General features: G+C 42.8%; 2 protein-coding genes across 6 annotated transcripts in view; one reads left to right on the top strand and one right to left on the bottom strand.

Moving 5' to 3' along the window:
* Positions 1-369, bottom strand: part of SIKE1 (suppressor of IKBKE 1) — a 5862-nt gene extending 5493 nt beyond the window's left edge. Inside the window, exon 1 of the mRNA XM_006035754.3 lies at positions 267-369. Coding sequence (XP_006035816.1) covers positions 267-369 — 103 coding nt within the window. The remainder of the gene's footprint in view (positions 1-266) is intronic.
* Positions 370-7986: 7617 nt separating this feature from the next.
* On the top strand, positions 7987-20530 carry LOC102381188 (bile acid receptor-like). 5 transcript variants are annotated; one of them, XM_006035740.3, is made up of 11 exons: positions 7987-8220; positions 12967-13093; positions 13691-14053; positions 16196-16336; positions 16852-16982; positions 17077-17181; positions 17370-17469; positions 18169-18297; positions 18902-19021; positions 19440-19553; positions 20127-20530. In XM_006035740.3, the coding sequence occupies exons 2-11, from the start codon at positions 13003-13005 to the stop codon at positions 20363-20365; spliced, it is 1533 nt and encodes a 510-aa protein (XP_006035802.1). In that variant the 5' UTR covers positions 7987-8220; positions 12967-13002; the 3' UTR covers positions 20366-20530. The 5 variants fall into 5 exon arrangements, with proteins under 5 accessions (XP_006035802.1, XP_014381237.1, XP_025047734.1 ...); XM_014525751.2 differs by having other exon boundaries at positions 19483-19553; positions 20127-20245; XM_025191949.1 differs by lacking the exon at positions 20127-20530 and adding an exon at positions 20016-20117.
* Positions 20531-21147: the final 617 nt, after the last annotated feature.

Here is a 21147-nt window from a genome sequence, read left to right as displayed (position 1 = left end):
AGGCGGCGCCGCCTGCCAGCAGGTGCGATGGCCGCGGGGAGCCCCGAGGGGTGGGGGACGGAGCCCCACCTAGCCGCGTATCTCCCGCTGCGCACCTCCAGCTGGGCCGGGCATCCTCCACGGCCTGGAGGGCGCGCTGGTGTCAGGTTGGGCCCCTAAGGCTTTTCCCCATGGGTCCCTCCTGGCCCACCGCACCTGCTGCTGTTCCCGTCCGGGCCCAGCCCTGCTGCACGAGTGCGGGAGCTCCTGTCAACGCCCCTCCGTACTGGTCTGCGCAGCAAGTGGAAGGGCAGAGGTGTCGTGGGCACGCAGATCAAAGCGCTGCCCATTCCCCAGCGTGAGGAAGTAATCCTCGTTGAGCTCAAACATGCAGTATCTGAGGCTTAGGGCAGCTGAGTCCAAACGTCTACAGCCGCTCGAGCTGTGTCCTATATACGGTAGATGCAATTATAGGAACCAAGAAGCGTGTCCGTGCCAAGGTCTGCACGCACGAGTCAGCTAGGGAGTAGGTCCAGCTGCACAGCCAGAAGCCCATCAGTAGGGCTACCGTGTTGTGGCGGGCACACCCCGAGTATCGTGCACCGCCCGTCTGACTTGCCCCTTCACTTGCAACGCTGGCTTCAGGCCTGTCGTCCTTCTGACGCTTGTCGGCCCTGGAGAAGCAGATGGCCGAGGGAGGGCAGGGGAGCGCGTCCCTGGCTTACGCTTTTTTCAGGCAGTAAGGAATTCATCCAGAGGACTGTGACAGGCTGACAGCAGCACAAGCAGCCAGCATCTGCAGGCTGGTCGGTGTTTTCTCACATGCTCTTTCCCCAGCAGACCTTTTAAAAACATGAATTTGTTAAATTAAGAAAACCCCAAAACGATGGAGCAAGCTGGTGTGGTACCAAGTCAGGGAACCGCATCCCAGACCCCTTGATTTGGAGGAATGGAGGCTTTAACTCCACAAATGCTTTACAAACGGCAGTAGCAAAGCTTAAGCCAAGTGATGAGCAATTTCTGTGCTGTGGTGTCTTCTTTCTAATTCCTTTGGCCTCTTATCACATCAACCTTATATAAACTGAAGAGAATGTATAAAGTTGGCCTCTCAAATTTTTCAGTGTTTAACTTCAATTCGATTAAACACTTATGTATGTGTACAAAGTGAAAAATGAGGTTACGAGAGGTTAATGCTTTAATGCTTTTAATAACTCCTAACTACATGGCTGTAGTTTGTCAAATGCAACATGGATTTGTTTTAGCAGGAACAGCACATGCCAGATAGGAGCAAATCGCTATTTCCAAAAAGAGCAAGCTGTGACAGAGCAAAATGCTTCCAGGCTGTCTTGGGAAACTTTTAATGGAGTGATTCTGTACTGAAAAGTAGTGCAGTGTTTTTAAGTTAAACTACAATTAAACTATAAATATCTAGTAGCCATTACTTGAGCAGCTGCAGCTTTATTAATAAGTTCCGGATGGCTCTCTGCCAAAATTTCAGTAACCTACATGTGAAGAGCCAGTCATGTTGCAGTTTCATTGGTATTATTCTTCACATAACCACTACCAATTAGCACTCCCCACCTCTTGCCACTACAAGCTATAACACTGCTATGCACAACAGACAGAAATGCTATGATGAGGATTACACCATCAGGAGATACTGCGGGAGGAAATGGATTTTAAAGTCGCTAAGAAATGCAGACCCGTTGTTTAGCTTCATTATCCAGTTCTGACAAATCTGGAAGAATTGCCATTGGCACCACATAGTTTATGAGTCTAGTATTGTTTTTACAATTAAAACACATTTCTGTAAGATGGAATCCAGGCTGAAGGAAGAGAAAAACATTATCATTGATAAATGGATGAAATACACACCCAGCTATTTTAGTCTCCCAGCAGCTATGCTCCGTTCTTGATAACATGCTGACAGATGCATTCCACAATAATTATTTTGCAGTGCCTAAGACAGGGTGTCAAAATACTCTGCCCCGTGAAGGCAGGTCTTTTTTGAAGTCACAGTAACAGTTTGGTGTTTTAAGGATTTTGGCACCAGAAATCTTACGTTTTGAATGCATTTACAATCACCATCAATTGAAATGTGATGAATATCCGTGATCAAGCACCAGTTAAGTCCTCTTGTTTTAATATTGCATGTGTGTGTCCATGGACCATCATGTGCTGCAATGTTTCAGGGACAAATCTTGGGTTCTGTGCTCAAGTCAGTTAATTTGAACCTGGTTCAGTGGCAGGGAGAAGGGAATGATCGTTCCCTACTACAGCATAGCTAGCCACTGAATGCAGCCTTAACCCCGAGGCTCTTGTGGCCCTCCCCCCAATTGGTATAGAAGAGAGGTTTGACCAGTGGATCTACGTAGTCATGGAACCGCGTGCTCTATCGCTCTCGGTTTGTTCTCTGAGGGTGACTCAAAACGGGGTGTGGAGTATGGAAACTCGACAGAACTTCCTAGTATCCTACTCCAGCCATGCACAATGCAGCTGCATCGGTTTTGTTGCCTACCCATCTGACCACGTTTCTAAGTAGCCACACCTTTACAGATGGTATAATGCCATTTCTAAGGCAGACTGCATCCTAGGCTGGGGCTTTCAAGGGGGCCGACAGCAGTTAGGCTCTCAAATCCCATTGAAATTCAGCAAGAGTTGGATGCCTAACTCTCTTAGGCGTCCGTGAAATTTCCAGTCCTAAGCCCTGAGAGCAAAGTGATATAATAGGAAGACTAAGAACCGCTTTCCATGACTGCAGGAAAACCACAGGTAGTGTTAGGGATAAATAGTTTAAGACCATCTTTGTTACAGGACTGAGGTATTTCCCCACCACTTTACTCCAGGAAAGCATTTGAGAACTTAATGAGAATTTATATCTCCCACTGGCTTATTTCTCTATTAATTTTACCAGGAGGATTTCTCATGTGTTTGACATAAAACAGAAGTGTCTTTATATTATCTAACACTAAACCAACCGAAATAAGCTTTGGAGAAGAATGAACACACTCTAATGCTAAACAGGAGCCGTTCACTGCATCTCATAGTTCATTCTTCCTGGGTCATAGTTGGGAAACAACCTTTATGAATCTGCATACATCCCAGCTGAAAGGTGCTGCCTGATGACATCTCTGTGGCTGAGGATCAATCTCTAATTTTAATCCTTAGACTGCAACACAGGCTCTTGTTTGCTGAAGAGCATTACTTTTTGATTTAACTATACATAAAGCTATATTCAGGGAAGGCTAACACTGCACAAGTAAGAGCTCACTAGTCAAGAAAATAATATGCAAAACTTGTTGCTTTAAGCTGCAGAAGTGAGTACTGGTGTAAAGTCTGCCAGAGGAGAGTATGGAATGAACTACTGCAAACAAAATCTATACCTTCACCCCAGACCTCAAAGCTCTGGATTACGATTCATCAAAAAAGAGGTAGAGCCTCGTTGTGGTAGGTGCTTTACAGATGCACGGTACAAGACAAGGCTGGCCCAAGATTATGCAAGTGTAAGCAACGGAGAATTGGATCATAGGAAGAAAGGATGGGGTAACAGGAACATGAGTGTATTCCTCAAAGGTTTGCTTAGTGTGCCTAACCTTATTAAATCCATTAACAAGAAATGATAATAGAGAATGAAGATCCCCTTGACCATCTCTCCCCCTTCAGTAAAGACAGTATGTTTTTGTTTTTTCCTCTTTGCCTTCTCTGTAGTCGGTATCTTTATAGGGGGAAGTGACATTGTGACACGAGCCATTATCATCTATCCTACATGCCCTAGGGCCTGAGTACATTATTGGTGCAGAACTGGGCCCCTAGTCACCGCCAGTGATTATACTGCAATCACCAAAATGCCATGAGTTGACATCTTTTATTTCTTTAGGGATCAGACCGTTCTGTTATCCGGTTGGACAAGCCATAAGAAATAATAGTCTAGGGCCAGGCAATGTTTCTCCTTTTGTACACATTACCATTTACGTGGGAGAGGCTTAAGATGAAAGGCAGTTTCTACTGAAGCACCTGCTATTCCTGTAAAACAAGGTAGAACACTACAGAACAAATCTTAGATGAAGACCAAGTATTTAACTTTCTTTCACAAGTTTGCTTTGAACAGCTGTGCTTCTTGTCATGCCGTACAGAAAAACAGCTTTCCTATCACAAAATAGTCAAGTGTCTCATGTTTTTTATCCCACATGTAACAAAAATTATAGCAGTGAAACTAGCAATAAGTTTCCCAAGGATTCCTAATTGTTTTGCTTTTATCATTAAATGATTTAGAGTAAAAGCCAAAGTATTGTGCATTAAAAAGGCAAATAATAGTGTCCAGACATTGTTGCTCCTGTGTAACAGATCTCAGATGGACTCTGAGGGAGCTAGCCAAAAGCAATAGATGACTCCATAATTTCTATTTTATTTTGCATGAAAAACAACAAAATGACCACAGTGACTCATAAGCAGAGTCCTAGTAGCTTTAGAATGGCTGTTACTTACTTAAGATTCTGCCCTTTGTTTAAATTGGGTTTGACAAGTACTTTATAAATGAGCAGGAGAGGTGGTTTATGTTTCATTAATGAGGCTGATAGTGGTTAATTACTGAAGTTGCATAAACAATCCAATACCAGATCAAGCAGGAAGGGTCAGTTACACAGAAAAGTTCCAGCTGGACCAGATATGATTTCCTTTAACTATGTGAATACCAAACCATTTACAGGCAAGATCTGCTAGGAGACGCAGGCCATAGGAACTGCGGTTCTGGTGGCAGCTTGACTTAAAACGTGATTCAGAAACAGCAATAGCCCGTAGCAGTCGTCTACAGAGCTTCCACTCTAGACCCTCGTGACATTTCGTAGACCTCCGCCCAGGACACGCTCTCGCACCAGAGGCTGTCCTGCCGAGGGGCCCGTTCCGATCTCAAGGTGCCGAAAGCGTATGTCGTGACAAAGAGAAGAGGGACTTGCAGGTCAGACTGGGATCATGGTCACTGCTGATTGTCCCTGCGTGGGAGTGTACATATGTTTGCCATGCACAGGCTGTTTGGTATTACCAGATTCTGGCTCCTGAGAGAGACAACCTATTCTGCTAATCTTTGCCGTCGGAATGGATGACTGAGTGAGCCAATGCAAACCTGCCAAAATCAAGCAAAGCATGTTTACAGTATCTCGTGATTTCCTTTGCCGCCTAAAATGACCTCAAACCAGGCTGCAAATCAAAAAAGGCTATCGCTGTTTTTCAGAGACAAGATATGCCTTATTGCTGAAAAATGTGGTGTCAGTTTCAGCTGATTAGATGCTGTAAATAATTAGTGTGATTTGTTTATCTGAGTTGCTGTGCCGGGACTAACGCTCTCAAAACTGGCTATTTCTTGTAAATAATCAGTAAAAAATGGCAGAGCGAAAGCAGTAGTGACTATCTCAGTGTCAAAATAGGTGCATAGTGATGGCTCCAAGCATTGTTACCGAATACCACTTTGCAAGTGACTTAAGCCCAGATTTTTTAAAGATATTTCTCTGTTACTCAGCTGGGTGCTGCAAGGCATACATGATGGCCATGTCCCATTTCCCAAAAGGCACTTGGGCCTCAAGTTCCACTGAAAGTCACTGGGACTTAGGCTAAGTGATTTTTGTAACTAGGACTTACTTATCTAAATCAGTTAAGACTTTGCAACTCTAAGGCGAACAATGCAAAAGTAGCTTTAAAAATCTGAGGCTCAGATACATAAAGTCCCAGTGAAAGTTAAAAAGGATTTAGGCAGACCAGGTTCTTTGGTCGAATCTGATACCTTTTATTAGACCAACCTAAATAGTTGGAAAAAAATTGACTGACTGCCTTTCTTGTATGCATACCAGCCCAGCCTCCGGCTTCTTGACTTTTCATTCCATCCAGGAAGAGCACACGCCGACTGCTGAAACTTCCTCCGCCTGATGAAAGGTTTTTAAACCCAAAAGCTTGCTTAAAAATTTTTTTCACAACTATTTAAGTTGGTCTAATAAAAGATATCAGATTCACCCAAAGAACCGTGTCTGCCTATGCCCTTAGACCAACATGGCTACAACCTACACCCCTGTAAAAAGGATTTAAGCACTCAAGTAACCTAAGCCTTTTTGAGAATTTAATTCAGTTTATTTTCCAATAAGCAAACATTAACAACTGTCAAAAGTCACTTAGAAGTACATATAAAGATAGCAAGTCACCAAAAATAGAAATTATTCCTGTGAAAAACATCTAGCCTTAACTATTTGAAACTGCAACCTACTGCTGCTCACTTAATACAGCAGACATGGTGTCTATCCATCTATATTTGTATGTATGTGTGTATTCATATTTCTGTATTAAACAATCTGTGCATGTACAACTTTTGTTTTCAGCACTATTAGAATTACAGAAAATGTTACAGCCTGGTATGTTAATAAATTCAATTGTGATCTGTATCTCATCCTTGCCTTTAAAATGTTAAGTAATGTAGGTACGATTTGTTTCTCTCACTGTATTGATTCCTATATCAAAGTTTGCATGTTTAAGGCCTTTTGTATGCAGAAGGAACCCACACGCTCGAGACTAGTGTATGCATAAAGCGTCTGAAAGGAAAATGTCCGGTAGTTCAGAGATTTGAAAACTGCATACGTTTCTGGAAGTCCAGATTCAACCCTACAACTATGAAAGGCTCTAGACTCCCCAGAGTGTAAGGAGAAAAGAGCCTGCTATCAAAGCAGCAGTGTGGCTATTGGAACGACCCGACACTGAGCTCCTTTCCTACAGATCTTTGGCGATTCCCAGGAGGGAGCCATAAGGTTGCTAAAAGGAAGGAGCTAACTAGCTAATGCTGCGGTAATGTCAGAAACTGCTGAACTGCTCTTGTAAGTAAGGAATGTGACCTCAGTCGGGATCTAAAACATCTGGTGCCTCCCCAGCATCGTGCTAGTCATGATGCCCTGCCCCAGAGGTCTGACACTGTATCCTAGAAAGTCCCCAAAGCCCATGTTTAGACTGGTTAAATCAGTGGTTTTCAACCTGTGGTCCATGGACCCCTGGGATTCTGCGGACTATAAAGATGACTATGAACCATCAAAAGTATGCGAATACCCATGCTAATAATTCAAAGTGGTCTGCGCCTCCATTCAAAAGTTTTTAAGGGTCCACAAACGAAAAGGTGGAAAACCACTAGGTTAAATCATATGGACATTTTTCAAAATGGAGGAGCTCCTGTGTTGTTTCACAAAAGAAAAGCTACTAGCAAGAAGTACCTAAACAGCAGTCCTGTTAGACAGCTTCCGTACTATGTAATATATTACAGGACAATAAAGTGTAGAACCATACTACACAAGTGGGCATAAAACGAAGCAGCAACATTTATTCCAGTTAGATTTCATGCAAAAGTAGTAGAAATTGTTTTGTGGATACTTAAGAGAGCCAAGGACTAAGTACTACAACACTTTCTTTGGGTAAAAAAAGGCTCAAACCCAAAAACCACTTCTGGATACCACAATAGAGAGATTCCCCCAAACTCCCCTGGAATCCACCCAAAAGGGATGCAGGGATCCTGAGTCAACATTCAAGCTGCTGGATTCAGGGTACATTTAACTTATCAAATATGCATGAAAGTTGCTGATAAACAGCAAGGTTCTCGATTTAGCTGATCTGTATGGTGCAGATGACAGCATGATAAATTTAAAAAATCTACAAAAATTAAAAGTGTTTTGGCTTGAAAATGCTGACCTCAAATCAAGTTCCAAATTTAGATTACGCCACACACATATATATGGTAAAATAATATTAGTGCAATTATAGTAGTAGTACAAGAAGACTAGTACAATGTACTAGTATTAAGTAGTACTAAGTAATGTGTTAATATATTTATTAACATGCAGAGATATCAGCGTTAACCAAAGTGAGAGAAGGTCAAATTCTATGAAGAAAGCCAAGTATTTAGCAAGTTGACTAGGAGAACTCTGGGAAAGTGTGACGTGAGGATCCTAGTGGCCTCTGTCCCTGATGATCCAGTTATTATTTGATTTATGTGGACTTGCAGCTGCCCTTGTTTTGACCCTAGCAAGGGCTGTGTGGGAAGTTTGTGTCTCTGATAGAGCTGAAGCATTGCTCTGCAGAGTGTCTGGAGCCTAAGTGTATGCAAAGAAACTGATAAATAGGGAAAAGGCCCCGTTTCCTCCAGCTGAAAATCAGAGTTGAAGTAACTGTTGCATCTTAGATTCCCGCTGGGAAGAGAAGGCATTCTCTCTGGGGCAGCTGCATGTAAGTATTTCATTCACTTTTCTAATAGCCTAGGAATTGCGTAGGATCAGTCTACCCACAAATTAATGGTGCTTTGATGATATGTACTATTCAAAAAACTTTTGTCATTTGATTTTTAGGATGTTGTCCTAGTTCCAAAAGAAAGAAAGCTTACAGGTTTTAAAGCAGGTGATCTTCACTGCCAGTAGTTTTGTTTCAAGGGTATTATGCCGTGTAAACTGCTTGGTGATATACAGTATGCTAGTTAATGAAGAGGATTGCCTTTTTCTTTCCTAACGATAAGGAAATGCAAAATCTAAGTAAGTGTTGAATAGGTCTGTCTGTTCAAGTCATGTAATTATTATGCTATAAAAGAGTTCAGGCCCTGAGGATTTTGTGTTACAAGTAAATCTGTGTTAGGTTTAATTTAAAAAAAAAAGGATTTGTTAACTATAAAAGACAAGCTTTTCTTTAAGTGGAAGGGGCTATTTCAATGTCACACCTCCACAGCACACGGGACAAAAAGTAACAGTGAAAGACCTGGTCTTCCCTTACTTGGCAATGTATATAAATTATTCCGTTGAAATAATTAGACACACAACAGTTTGTCAAAGGTAAAAACAGAGGTTACAAAATAATTACTTACAAAACTATCCATTAGTGAAATAATCCAGTCTCTGTTATGGAAATCCCCCAAAACTCATCAGATGGACGCATCAAAAGAACAAATATCTTTTAGTGAGTAAAACAGATTTCCTCAGATCTCAGTTTAATTTGGGATTCTTAGCAGATTAAGAGAACAAGAGAAAACACCAGGGCTCAGATTACTAATAAATGTGACTCATTCTGATATCGCTGAAGTTGTTTTCTGATTCTATAAGCTTTCTTTGCCAAATAAATCCATTTTTAGTTTAAATACAGATGTGTGTAATGGAGTGTAGCCAGATATATCACCTGGCAATAGTATCTAGTGGTAGTGGCCAGTAAACACCTAACAAAATGCTTGTTTTAATTTTCATAACCTCCTTCTTTCTGGAAAAAAATAAAGCTGCTTAGCAGCAATGGCTGTTCATTCATGCTTTTTCCCAGGCTACGGGCTGCACTAAATAAATGTAAAAGACCTTCAGCTCAAGTTCCTGAAATTCTCTTGGAACAAGAAATTTCCCTTATGACACAACTGTCAAAATATTTACAATAGATGTTAATGTACTGTTGAATCAGAGATTTTGAAGAGCTCCCTAGAGCATCTTCTCGAAGAATTATGTTACACATTGTAATAGTCATCATAATAACATTACAAAAACCAACATCACATCTTCTGCCATTAATAACATGTAAACAGATCCATAGCTTGTCTTTTAGTCTGTCTGTGTGACTTCTCCTCAGTCAATCAATTGACATTCTTTGGTCACAAGTTCATATTTTACTTTTATGTATTTATTAGGTGACCATGCAGTACTACTACTTATTACTAAGATCTGACTCTTGCTAAACATTTGCATGACTTCTCAGATTTGAATGGGTAGATAGCCTACTGCATTAGTAGACATCCCTGTTTAGATCTGATATCATTTCTAAGAAAGACTACTGTAAAAATAATTAAAGAGTATGATGAGTCAGATTTGCAGAAATGCCTATCTGATTTAGAAACCTTAGTCCGCCAAAAAGTCAAATGAGCTTGGATGGCTTTTGTCACTTAATTGCTTCTGAAAAATTTGCCCTAAAGTTTTATGAAAAGGGTGGTATATTTTTTCATTTGCTTTCTAACTATGAAAAGAGACACCCCACATTCTAACATTAGCTAGACTATCATATAAGAGATAGTTAAAAATAGAGTGAGAGAGAGCAAGCAAGCAAGGCATAATTTTCCCGTTTTTTAGGCAAATCTCAGATGAGCTCAATTTACCTGAGAAGACCAATGGGTTTTATCCCAAGTGTGGCACCGTGAAACAGGAAAAAGGGATGATAGTGGCTGCCTTGCTGTAAGGGCTGTATCATAGCATCCACTTCATTTTTCGGTTTCAGTCATCCACTTTTCATAAAGTTTCACTTTCTGCGCTAAACTTCTTCAGGCTTCATCTCTGTTCAAAGGTAACCTCTTTTGATGAAGCGAAATAAGCGACTTGGCTATTTTTGAGTAAGAGCAGAGTGGAGGAGGGATATATATATTTCACATACTCAAGTTTAAAAAAGCCCAATTTTGTGATTGTCTCATCTAAGGTAAAACATGACCACTCTGCACGGACGCAGCCATCATCCAGGAAACCTGCTTTTCCGTGTTCTAGTGAAATCTGAGTGCTAAGTGACCACATGATCTTTGAAAAATGCATGTCCTGCGTTTATGCTACAATGCGCACAAGGTTGTTAAACTCAGAGCGTGCAGCTAAAGCAGCTGTGCTATACATACAAATGATAGGGACAATGATAATTAATATGTGAACCGAGGAAAGGTCTCTAGAGATTCTGTTCAATCCCTGCAGTCCTTGGACGTGGAGGAGACTAGGGATGGCTAGCACTCAGATTTGCAGGCAAGGGCTCTGTTCAAAGCATCATAAAAGCTCTGCAGCTCCTCACATGTGCTTCTGCCAGCTTCCCAAGCATGAGGGGCAGAGCAATCGCAGGGAATCCAGGTTATAGCACAAGCGCTTACATTGTCAGTTTTGTAAATCTACTGATCCTCAAAGTCCTGAAGAGGAGGTTCCTTGTTCTGAATTTTTTCCCTATTTTTTAAATAAATATGGAAAGAAGCAATGAAGTTTCATGCCAGAAGACTAATTAATCTCTCATATGCATTATGACGACACCGTCTTTATTTTCATAATCATACTATTTCTCAAATAAACGTGGTTTTTGATTTTAGTATCCATGTCACTGTTCTATTAACCAAGAATATCCTGCAGTTTAAAGTGACCCATTCTAATTTGTAGATGTTGTGAATGTTCAACATTTACACGTCTAATGTGAAATACTATTACGGACACTGTTGCCATACACTCGCACACAAAAGAACAGAATGCAAATATAATCTGGAATCTGACTCTTGCCATTTCTGACTCTGGAGTCCTTTACTCTTCAACCTTAATGGTCTCCTAATCTGTTTTTGAAGGAAACATACGGCATAATTTAACTTTTGCTACCCTGTCAAACCACATGACCGGGATAATTGGGCCACATCCCCAAATCTGTTCTCAAATAACACTCATTCAAGTCAGTGGAAGCTTTGCCTGAACAACGCTTGATTCAGGCCATCACAATGAATTAAATTCATGACACGGTGCATGTGGAAATGTACTGTGTACAATGAATTTATGTTACAGATAGAATGGGTCAGTGTAATTTTATTTTACTTTGCAGTACATTTTCAATCAAAGCAACAATTGAAAGTGTATCGGAATTAGAAATACACATTTCCATCAGTTTAAAAAAGTGCATGTTTGCTGAAGGGAAAAATGTAGACTTTGTCCATGCCAAATTGATCCCCATGATAAGGGCCTCATGATTCACCGAGTCACTTCTCTTTCAAGCAAATATTTACTAGCAGAGATAAGGATGGCAACATTCCAGCCTCTGTACACGACTGGAACTGAAACCTTTCCTGTCCTTCCATATGCCTGTGCTGGGAGAGGACATGCAAAGTATTTGTTAGCTGGGGATGGGTATGCCTCAACATACAGCTTCATTCTGGATGTCCTAGAACCATAAATTCATCTTCTGATGCACAGTATGTAAACTGTGTTCCATGTAGCATCCCATGCAGGCCTTTCAGGAGATCTTTAAAAACCAAGCTCCTGTTGGCTCTGCCGGCATCATTACAGAGCCTATGACACTTTGGGTGGGAGGAAATATTTGACCCAATGTTCCAATGACAAAATTTCCTGTTCCTAAACCATCATACGACATGCTATGTGCTCGGCGGCTACCCTTTAACAGCGTTATACATCAACTGAGAATCGTTTGGGGATCCATTAGAGTGAAAGGTCCACCAAAAGTCTAAAATACAAACACCATCTATTTCTCATGTTGCGTGCGTGTGTGAGGATATACAACATCTTATATACCTTTCTCTATAGTGCTTTCAACATTTCACGTGTCTCATTTATATCATATATTCTGTATGTACTGCATACCTAATAGAATTTTACTTTAAAGGGTTTCGGAGTTTATAATTGTTTACAGCTTCCTTATATTTACTCCTCTTGTGAAGCTAGGCATTTTCACTGACATGAGTTGGACTGTTTAGCCAGCAGGCAGCCCTTGCGCTGAAGCACCCTCGTGCCCCAGCCAGCCAGCTCAGTGACTGCACGTGCGCTGCTGCACATGAAAAAAACTCCTTAGCAGGGTAGTAGTTGTATGTACGAGTCCTACCTTGCTGTACAGTTTATTCGTTTCATGTGCCCACATAGTCAACTGTGCAGTAAATTAGTCAACTGCTCAGTAAACGTTTCATGTAGACGTGCCCACAGGGTACTATGGAATAGCTATTGTACCTTAAATCTACATCCTAGATTATTTTGCAATAACTTCCCAATGTAGAAAAGGCTTTAGAGGTGAGGAGTAACCATCTATTCTTGACTTGCAGAGCTCTGCAGTCCATGATCAATGGACTTTCTGTCCACCTTCGTGTCTCTTACAATCTGATCATGGCCTCACAGTCTGGATACTTCTCTCTTTTCAGACCTGTGTGGCTAATCTCCCACACCAATTCTTTCTGAAGTGACACTTGTCTGCCTTATTACAGCCTAAGTCTTGACATTTCCATTTCCTCAGGTTTCCTCCTCAAAGGTACGTGCTATACCAAAGTGAATGAAACTGTGGGAGCTGGAGCAGAATATGGCAAATACCTTTGTCACTGTACCTGATGGATATTGTCTTGCTGAACCCATTCCGTATTATGGTGAGCAACGCAAAGCACAAGTATTAAGAAAGCAAAATGAGTGTCCGCAGCAGTCATGGGTTTGTTTGTTTTTTGTTTGATTTATCATTAAAAAGCTATGCACGCTTCCACATTAACTATCCAGTCCATGCTGTGAGAAATGTTTATAGTATATTACTTTTTATCCATGCATTGAATGGAACTTATTTAGGAGTACATATTCTGCTAGACAGAAGCCCAGCCTCTTTCCTGGAGCACAATCTGAATCCACAAACAGGAACAGCAGGTGCAAATCAGAGTATAGCACACTCTAACTACACGATTTATGTCTGCAATTCAACTAACTGTGCAAAATAAATCATTGCTTTATAAGAGTCCAGTAGCATCATCGATATGGCATTGATCAAGCATATATGAAAACAGCCCCTGCCTACTGCCCAAACTTTACAAAGAAAAATGACAAGCACCAATTTTAAGGGGAAAAGAGTGACATTTTGAAAATGTATTTCTTAGTATCTATGCCTTAATAGTTACAGACTATAAAAAGATACTAAAATCTGCAGTAGCCACAAAACCCTTCCTTAGGCTTTAGTTTCATTCTTGACTTTCATTGTCTAGATGTTTTGCCAGAGCACATCAACTATCAGCTGCAAGATACAGACTTTCAGCCTGCTCCTTACTGCCAGTATTCACCCGTACAGTTTCCTCCAGTGTTACCGTCACAACCTTCTCAGCCCCAATACAGCATGTATAGCTTGGACTCTCAGTACAGTGATGGGCAGTACATAATAAGTAATTGTGAATTAAACAAACCTCCCTGCATGATTGCTCATAACGATGAGGATGGATATCATGGACTAAAACGACCAAGAGTAAGTCACTCCTCCTTGCGTGTGAAGGGACAGGAAGAGTTCTGTGTTGTGTGTGGAGACAAGGCCTCTGGATACCACTATAATGCGCTCACTTGTGAAGGCTGTAAAGGTAAGGGAGAAATCGTTTTCTGTGACTTGAACAAATGGTGCCCTGGTACTCATTGCAACTGGACTAAAATCCCATGTGTGCAATTGTCAATTGTCATATTTCACAGAATTGTTATTCACCCTCCTGAGTTTCTCTCTAGCTGAGGAGTGGCATAATTTGCGGGGGGCCCTCCCATAAATCCACCTGCTGACTGCAGCCAACTCAACCTTCTTGTCCCTGCCTTTAAAACCTGCATGAATCTGCCCTTCCTGCTTATCTGCCCGTCTCTTTACACATGGGTCCACCCCTTTTCTTTCACCAATGCTGCCACCCCGTTCCATCGATCTATCGCAGACAACTGTGCCTCTTCTCCTTCCTTCCCCTATGCATACAGCAGCCTTCATGAGCGTATGTGCAATGCTACTACCCTTGTCACATTCGGATCCCTCCCAGATACCCGCTTCTGCTGTGAGAACTAAGAGAAACTGGTTGACTACTGCTAGGCTGTGCAAATTGAGATATTCTGTCATACTGCGTACAAAAAAAACATTCTTCGTAGGATCAGAAGTGTCTTTCAGAATCGTGTCCAGTCCCTGATACTGTAAACACATCATAAAATCCTGACATAAAAACTTACTAGATTGCTCTAATAGGAACCTTCTTCTAATTTCCAGCCTAAGTTTATTTATGGCCAGTTTATACCTATTTGTTCTTGTGCCAATATTATCCTTTAGCTTAAATCAGGGGAATCAAACTCATCTGGGGCCACAGGCCAGATTGAGACTGCAGGGTTCCTCATGAGCCAGATCCATCTCAGGGTATGGGGGCAGCTGCTGTGGCTGCTGTGGCAGAGGCAAAGCCAGTGGGGTGTGGTGGCAGTGACAGGTCCAGATGTGGTGACTGCTCCGGAAGCAGGGGTTTGACAGCAGCTGGAGAGGGTATGGAGGGTGGGGCAGCAGCTAGCCAAGCCCATCCCCGACAGCGATGGCCCGCCCAGCGTGCCCGCCCAGGCAATTGGTGGGTTGGACAAATGTCTGTGGGCCATATCCAGCCCACAGGCCATACATTTGACACCCCTGGTTTAACTAGTTCTTTTCCTCTCTTGTGTTTACCCTACTAAAGGGTTTATAAACAGCAACCTTTTCCCCTCTCAACCTTTATTTTTCCAGGCCAAATAAGCCAAGTGGCTTTAATCTGCTTTTGTCAGAATTTCTCTGCTTTCCTCCATTTAGATTACATAGATTTCATAGACGTTCGGGCTGGAAGGTACCCTGGAGGATCGTCGAGTCCAGCCCCCTGCCCCAGGGGCAGGAAGTCAGCAGGGATCATAGGATCCCAGCAAGATAAGCGTCCAAATGTGTCTTGAAGTTCTATCCTAGTAGCTCTTCTCTGCACTTGTTCCAATTTCACAATATCCGTCTTAAAAATGATGTCTGGAATTGTACCCAGATTAGGTTTTGCCAGAGCGTTCTCTATTTCTATTTCTCTACTGGAAATACCTGTGTTGATGCATCCTAGCAATGCTGCAGGAGATGACTATAACCCAGGCCACTTTATCCATTTCATAACTTTTCCCCTTTTGTCTGCCTGCTTGATTTGCAGTTTGGGCACTCTTCTGTACTTGGGAACTGCTCAGCACTCTGTGGGAGCTACCAGACACATAATAGATGATGATGTTTGCCCCAGGCAGTCGAAATGCCGCTCTGGCAATGGCCACAGCCATCACCAAAGAGTGAGAGGTGTGGCACTCACTTTCCCCAGCTGCAAGCATCCCCCTGCCAGGCCTGTGTTTTGGCTTGTTCTGGTGAATGCAGTGTGCAAGGTTTATTTTTATGGCTTGATCTCCTACTCTGAATATGCCACAAGTGGTCACTTACCAGCTTCTGGATTGGATTGCTTGCCAATTTTAATAGGCCCCTCTCTTTATTGCTAAGCATGGATTTAAGGGAGTTACCTTGGTCAAACACTAGTTAACATTAGTCATAAAGCAGCCCCAAAAGTCATAATGATGATAAGACCGTTATAAAAAGTTGCCACTTAAATAACCCAACATAATACCATCATTCCAGAAACATCACAGAGCCACTCTTTAAATACGTAACCGTGGAATTAAGAATGGTTACCCAGGTTCTTTCCCATAATCCCAAATACCGTTGTTCTTAGGATTCTTTCGACGTAGTATCACCAAGAATGCGGTGTATAGATGTAAAAACGGTGGCCACTGCGAAATGGACATGTACATGCGACGGAAGTGCCAGGAGTGTCGCCTGAAGAAGTGTAAGGCTGTGGGAATGCTGGCAGAATGTAAGTGCTCTGCTGCTGTTTGTCACTGCAGTCAATTCTCTGGCAATTTTTTTTCGTCTTTAGAACTAAGTGAAAGGGGCTGGGGATCGGGCCCTGGGGCACAGGACCACACTACCCAGCTGGTGGGGCTCCCCATGGGTCCACAAGTTTTGCAGCAAGGAGAGGTGCCACTGCTCCCTGGCTGCCAAACTTTGGGACCCCTGGGGAGCCCCGCAGGCCAGATGACATGGCACCAGGGGCTGCATATGGCTCCCAAGCTGCCTTGATATGGACCAAAGTCTAAGAGCATGAAATAAGACTGTTTAACTCTTCTGCACATTCAGGCTTTTGATGGAAATCAACTGACAAAATACAGCGTCACAGGTTAAACTTGGAACTTCTTGTCGTGGGAGAACATTCATAGGCAGGAAGCTGGTTTCCCCATAGTCAATAACTCCTGAGGTGTCAGGCTTATACACTACGTCTAATAACACAAGGGGCTCTTTAGACTTAAGTATGTTCATACTGTTTCACAGGTTTGCTAACTGAAGTCCAGTGCAAGTCAAAGCGACTCAGAAAAAACTGCAAACAGAAAAGCAGTTTGCTTTGTAACGTCAAGGTAGAAGATGAGGGAGTGAACAGCAAACATGTATCGTCCACAACAAAAGTAGGAGATTTTTCACATTTAAGGTTTATGTTTTCATTTTTACCATCATTTTTGTCTTACAGGCATTGTCATTACCTGTGATTTTTCTTAATAGGTCCAAGAAAGGATGGAACTTACTCCAGGGGAACATCAGATGATTGATCACATCGTCGCAGCCCATCAAAAATACACAATTCCCTTGGAGGAAGCCAAAAAGTTTGTATGTACTGAGAACAGAAAGGCTACAATATTGAAATATTCACTATTAGTATCCTAAATTAGTATTCTAAATGTTTAAACGTGCATCCTAAATTTTTAAACGTGCATGTTTTAGCAGTCTCTTTTGGTAACAATCCAGAAACATCATCCAGCATGAGTCCATAGTCTTGTTTGGTTTCTTTCATTCAGCTTCAGGAAACTGCAAACCCTGAAGAGAGTTTTTTGCGGCTCTCAGAGACTGCAGTGGTTCACGTGCAAGTACTGGTGGATTTTACAAAGAGACTTCCAGGTAAGTTGCTTCCTTTGCAGAATGCCATAACATCTAACAAACTTTTCAGAACTGCCTTAATACTTGAGCGTTAATCTAAGAGGAACACGTTTATTCTGTACGTGCATACTCAGACAAAATATGAAAGCTTCACAAGAACTGGCATTCAACTGTATTTTACCTACAAATCTGAATGATTAGGAATGCCATGTATTTAACAGCTTTGAAAAACTAAGAAGCTGTTCTCTACTCTGTCTTTCAACAAGCCAGGTCAACATGCACGAGATGTACTTCTTTTCTCTTTAATATGGAAGGGTCACATCCATGATTATATTAAGCAGGACAACACATTTAAGGGATGTAAGACCTCAAATTGTGTGACATAAACCACTACCAATTGGCAGGGATTAGGAAGAAATTTCCTTCCAGGCAAGTTTTTTCAAAGCTATCTATATTGGGGCTTCCTGCACTTTCTTCTGGAAGGAGATGGACTGCTGTTGTGGTCTGTTACATCTATTGCTATGTAAATATAAACTCTGTAGAAAGCCCCAATCACTCCAATTTCTTCTTTACTGTTTGGCATGTAATCTTGCCATCGTTGCAGTCAAGGCTACTGCTGACCCTTAAAGGCAGACACTAATAATTTTTGAACAATTTACTTTTGTAGCCTGAGGCCAAAGTCATCCCAAGTTTTGAATCTTATTAAATATTTTCCTATAGGATTTGAAAGTTTAGCCAGCGATGACCAGATTGCTCTACTAAAAGGTTCCACAGTTGAAGCAATGTTTCTGCGTTCAGCCCAGATATATAACCAGAGAGCTAATGAATGTCAGTCATCAGTGGGTGAAAGTAAGTTGTACTAATAAATAAGCTTTAACTAACACCTGCCTGAGATAAACCAACTGAATGAAATGGACCCTTTCTTTCTCCCCATTAGTCCCAAATAGATAGCAGTGCCTCTGGAATGTCTACTTCAGTGGTTCTCAACGTTTTAGACTCAAGGCCGCACTCAGTATGTTCAAGGTACCCCTAAGAAAATGCCAGCTCTTTATTTTCGCTTGTTTTTTGACTACAGGAAAATAAAAGAGCAACTTGTATATTGCAAAGAACTCAAAAAGACCACAGCAGGCCAGCATGTTTCTAACACTACAGATTCCTGTTTGAAGCCTCTGGTTTTATCACGCAAATCGTGTTTGTACATCTAACAGTGCTAACACTGCGTTGCACCCTGCAGGACCCTTGGAAGGATCTCACGCCACCCTGGCTGAGAGTGACTGGTTTACATGTTTGGGTGGGTGGGAGAGATGGATGCTTACCTGAATACATGACTCTCTGCACTGGATTGCCAAACAGCTAATCTTTTTATACAACTACTCTGCAAAAAGAAATGGTGCAAGCAAATTTTAATGTAATTCAGTTCAGCAGTGGACTTTTTCTCCCTTCTTTCCCCCAGGTCACGTAAGGTTTTCTGATCATACTACATGTTGTCATGATCAAGACCTTGATAAAAGTACCGTTTATTCCCTGGAAATGTCTCACAGCAAAGAGAGTCCAACTTCCACCACGACCACAGGTAACCAGCTCTTTGTACTAAAACCTTGGAAAATGGTTAGGCAGCCAAGCTGCTTGGACCACTCCCTTTAATGCTGACCGATATGCTCATTCTTTCCTCCTGTTCACCAGTCTGTCTGGATTCACCGCGCTCTCTTTTCTTTGATTCACGTTCAAAGCTCACTGGGGTGGGAACATCTTTTAGTTGTTTCTACAGTGCTTCACGCAACAGCACCGGTTCCTGGCCTGGACTCCCAGGTGCACGCTGTTACACGTTGTAATTATTATAATTCTTTAATAGACTTGCCGATTATTTCAAAATAGTTGAGGGATTTGAAAAACAATGTGCAAGAGGTTTAAGAGAATCAATCAACAATACCAGAAAAAGTGTGCTTCTATATTGATTTCCACCCCCAAACTTCAATATTTTGTTTTCAAAGGAATCACTGAGGAATTTATCACGGCATTATTTTACTTCTACAGAAGCATGGGAGAACTTAATGTGACTGAGACAGAATATGCCCTGCTTGTTGCAACGACCGTGTTTTTTTCAGGTAACTGAGAGCTATAAAAGAAATGACTATATCGTGTGTGCTACCTAGAGGCTGCATCTACACGTGTGCTTTAATGCGTAGTCCCGTATTTCACATCACATTAAGGCATCACGTCCAAGCTGTGTGAATATGCTCACGCGTGATAAAAATAGACTGCTGCATATTAAGTGTCACTAAAAAAGCGTGTGTTTTCACTGCTGCAGATTAGAGCAGCCTAACGCACGTTTGTTCAGTACCTCACATTAGCAGTACTAAATTTAATGCGCAATAGCAGACGTGCATTAATGAACTTGTAGATGTGCCCAGAAAGGATCTATTTTTAACGGAACTGATCCTCGCAATTAAAATCTGCTCTTGCTACAGCTTCAGGAAGGAAAAGTATGCAACTACTATGCGTTTTTGCTATACTTTTTAAAGAACTGCTCAAGGTGTATTTTTTGACGATTTTGTTTCTCCTATCAGTATAATAACCTTCCGTGGATGTCAGATCCTGCCCTTAATAGCCTCATCAAAATCAGTGGGGCGTTTGCAGTCAGCCAGCACTGGTCCCCATCACATTAATGTGTGTTTCAGACCGTCCACTCCTCAGGAACAAGCAACACGTGGAAAAGCTTCAAGAACCGCTGCTGGGCATCCTGTACAAGTACTCCAAGATCCACCACCCCGGGGACCCCCAGCACTTCGCCCGCCTCATCGGGAGGCTGACTGAACTCAGGACCCTCAACCACAACCATGCCGAGGTGCTGGTGACCTGGAGAACGAAGGACCCCAGGCTGACCTCTCTGCTCTGCGAGATTTGGGATCTACACTGAGTCCCCCCTTACGCAAGGGTCTCCCTGCCCTTAGCTGTGCCCCGGCTACGCGCTTTGTGTAACCGCTGCTGACACGCGCGCGGCCATCCTCTCTCGTGCCTGTAGTAGCCGCCGTGAGTGTGTGCCACACACGGCTTCTCTGCTTTGGTTTGGAAATAAATCTGTGAATGCTTTGGTTGTGCCACTGCATGTGCCCAGTACACCACCACACGTGCCCAGGACAGCGCCACATGTGACCAGTACAGCACCGTGCAACCAGTACAGTGCCGTGTGCCCAGGACAGGGCCATGTGCCCAGTACAGTGCTACGTGCCCAGTGCAGTGCCACACATGACCAGTAGTGTCACACGTGACTAGTAGTGCCATGTGCCCAGTAGTGTCACACGTGCCCAGTGCAGTGTCACACATGACCAGTACAGTGCCACGTGCCCAGTAGTGTCACACATGCCCACTACAGTGCCATGTGCCCAGTACAGTGCCACACACGATCAGTTCAGTGTCACACATGACCAGTACAGTGCCACGTGCCCAGCAGTGTCACACGTGCCCAGTACGGTGCCACACGTGACCAGTATAGTGTCACACGTGCCCCGTACAGTGCCACACATGCCCAGCAGCGTCACGTGCCCAGTGCCGCGCGCACATGTGCGCAGTGCAGTGCAGCACCGCGGCCCGTCTCCCCGCGCTGCGCACGGCCCGTTTGTGCGGGCGCTGCGCACGGCGCTGGTGCTGGAGCCGGTGGCGGCGCGTTTGCGCACGGCGCGTTGTGCGGGCGGGCGGGGG

Source organism: Alligator sinensis, unplaced genomic scaffold (assembly GCF_000455745.1).
Source record: "Alligator sinensis unplaced genomic scaffold, ASM45574v1 scaffold1450_1, whole genome shotgun sequence".
NCBI classification, from domain to species: domain Eukaryota; kingdom Metazoa; phylum Chordata; order Crocodylia; family Alligatoridae; genus Alligator; species Alligator sinensis.
Note: the sequence above shows the minus strand (reverse complement) of the source record. Positions and strands in the feature narration are given on the sequence as shown.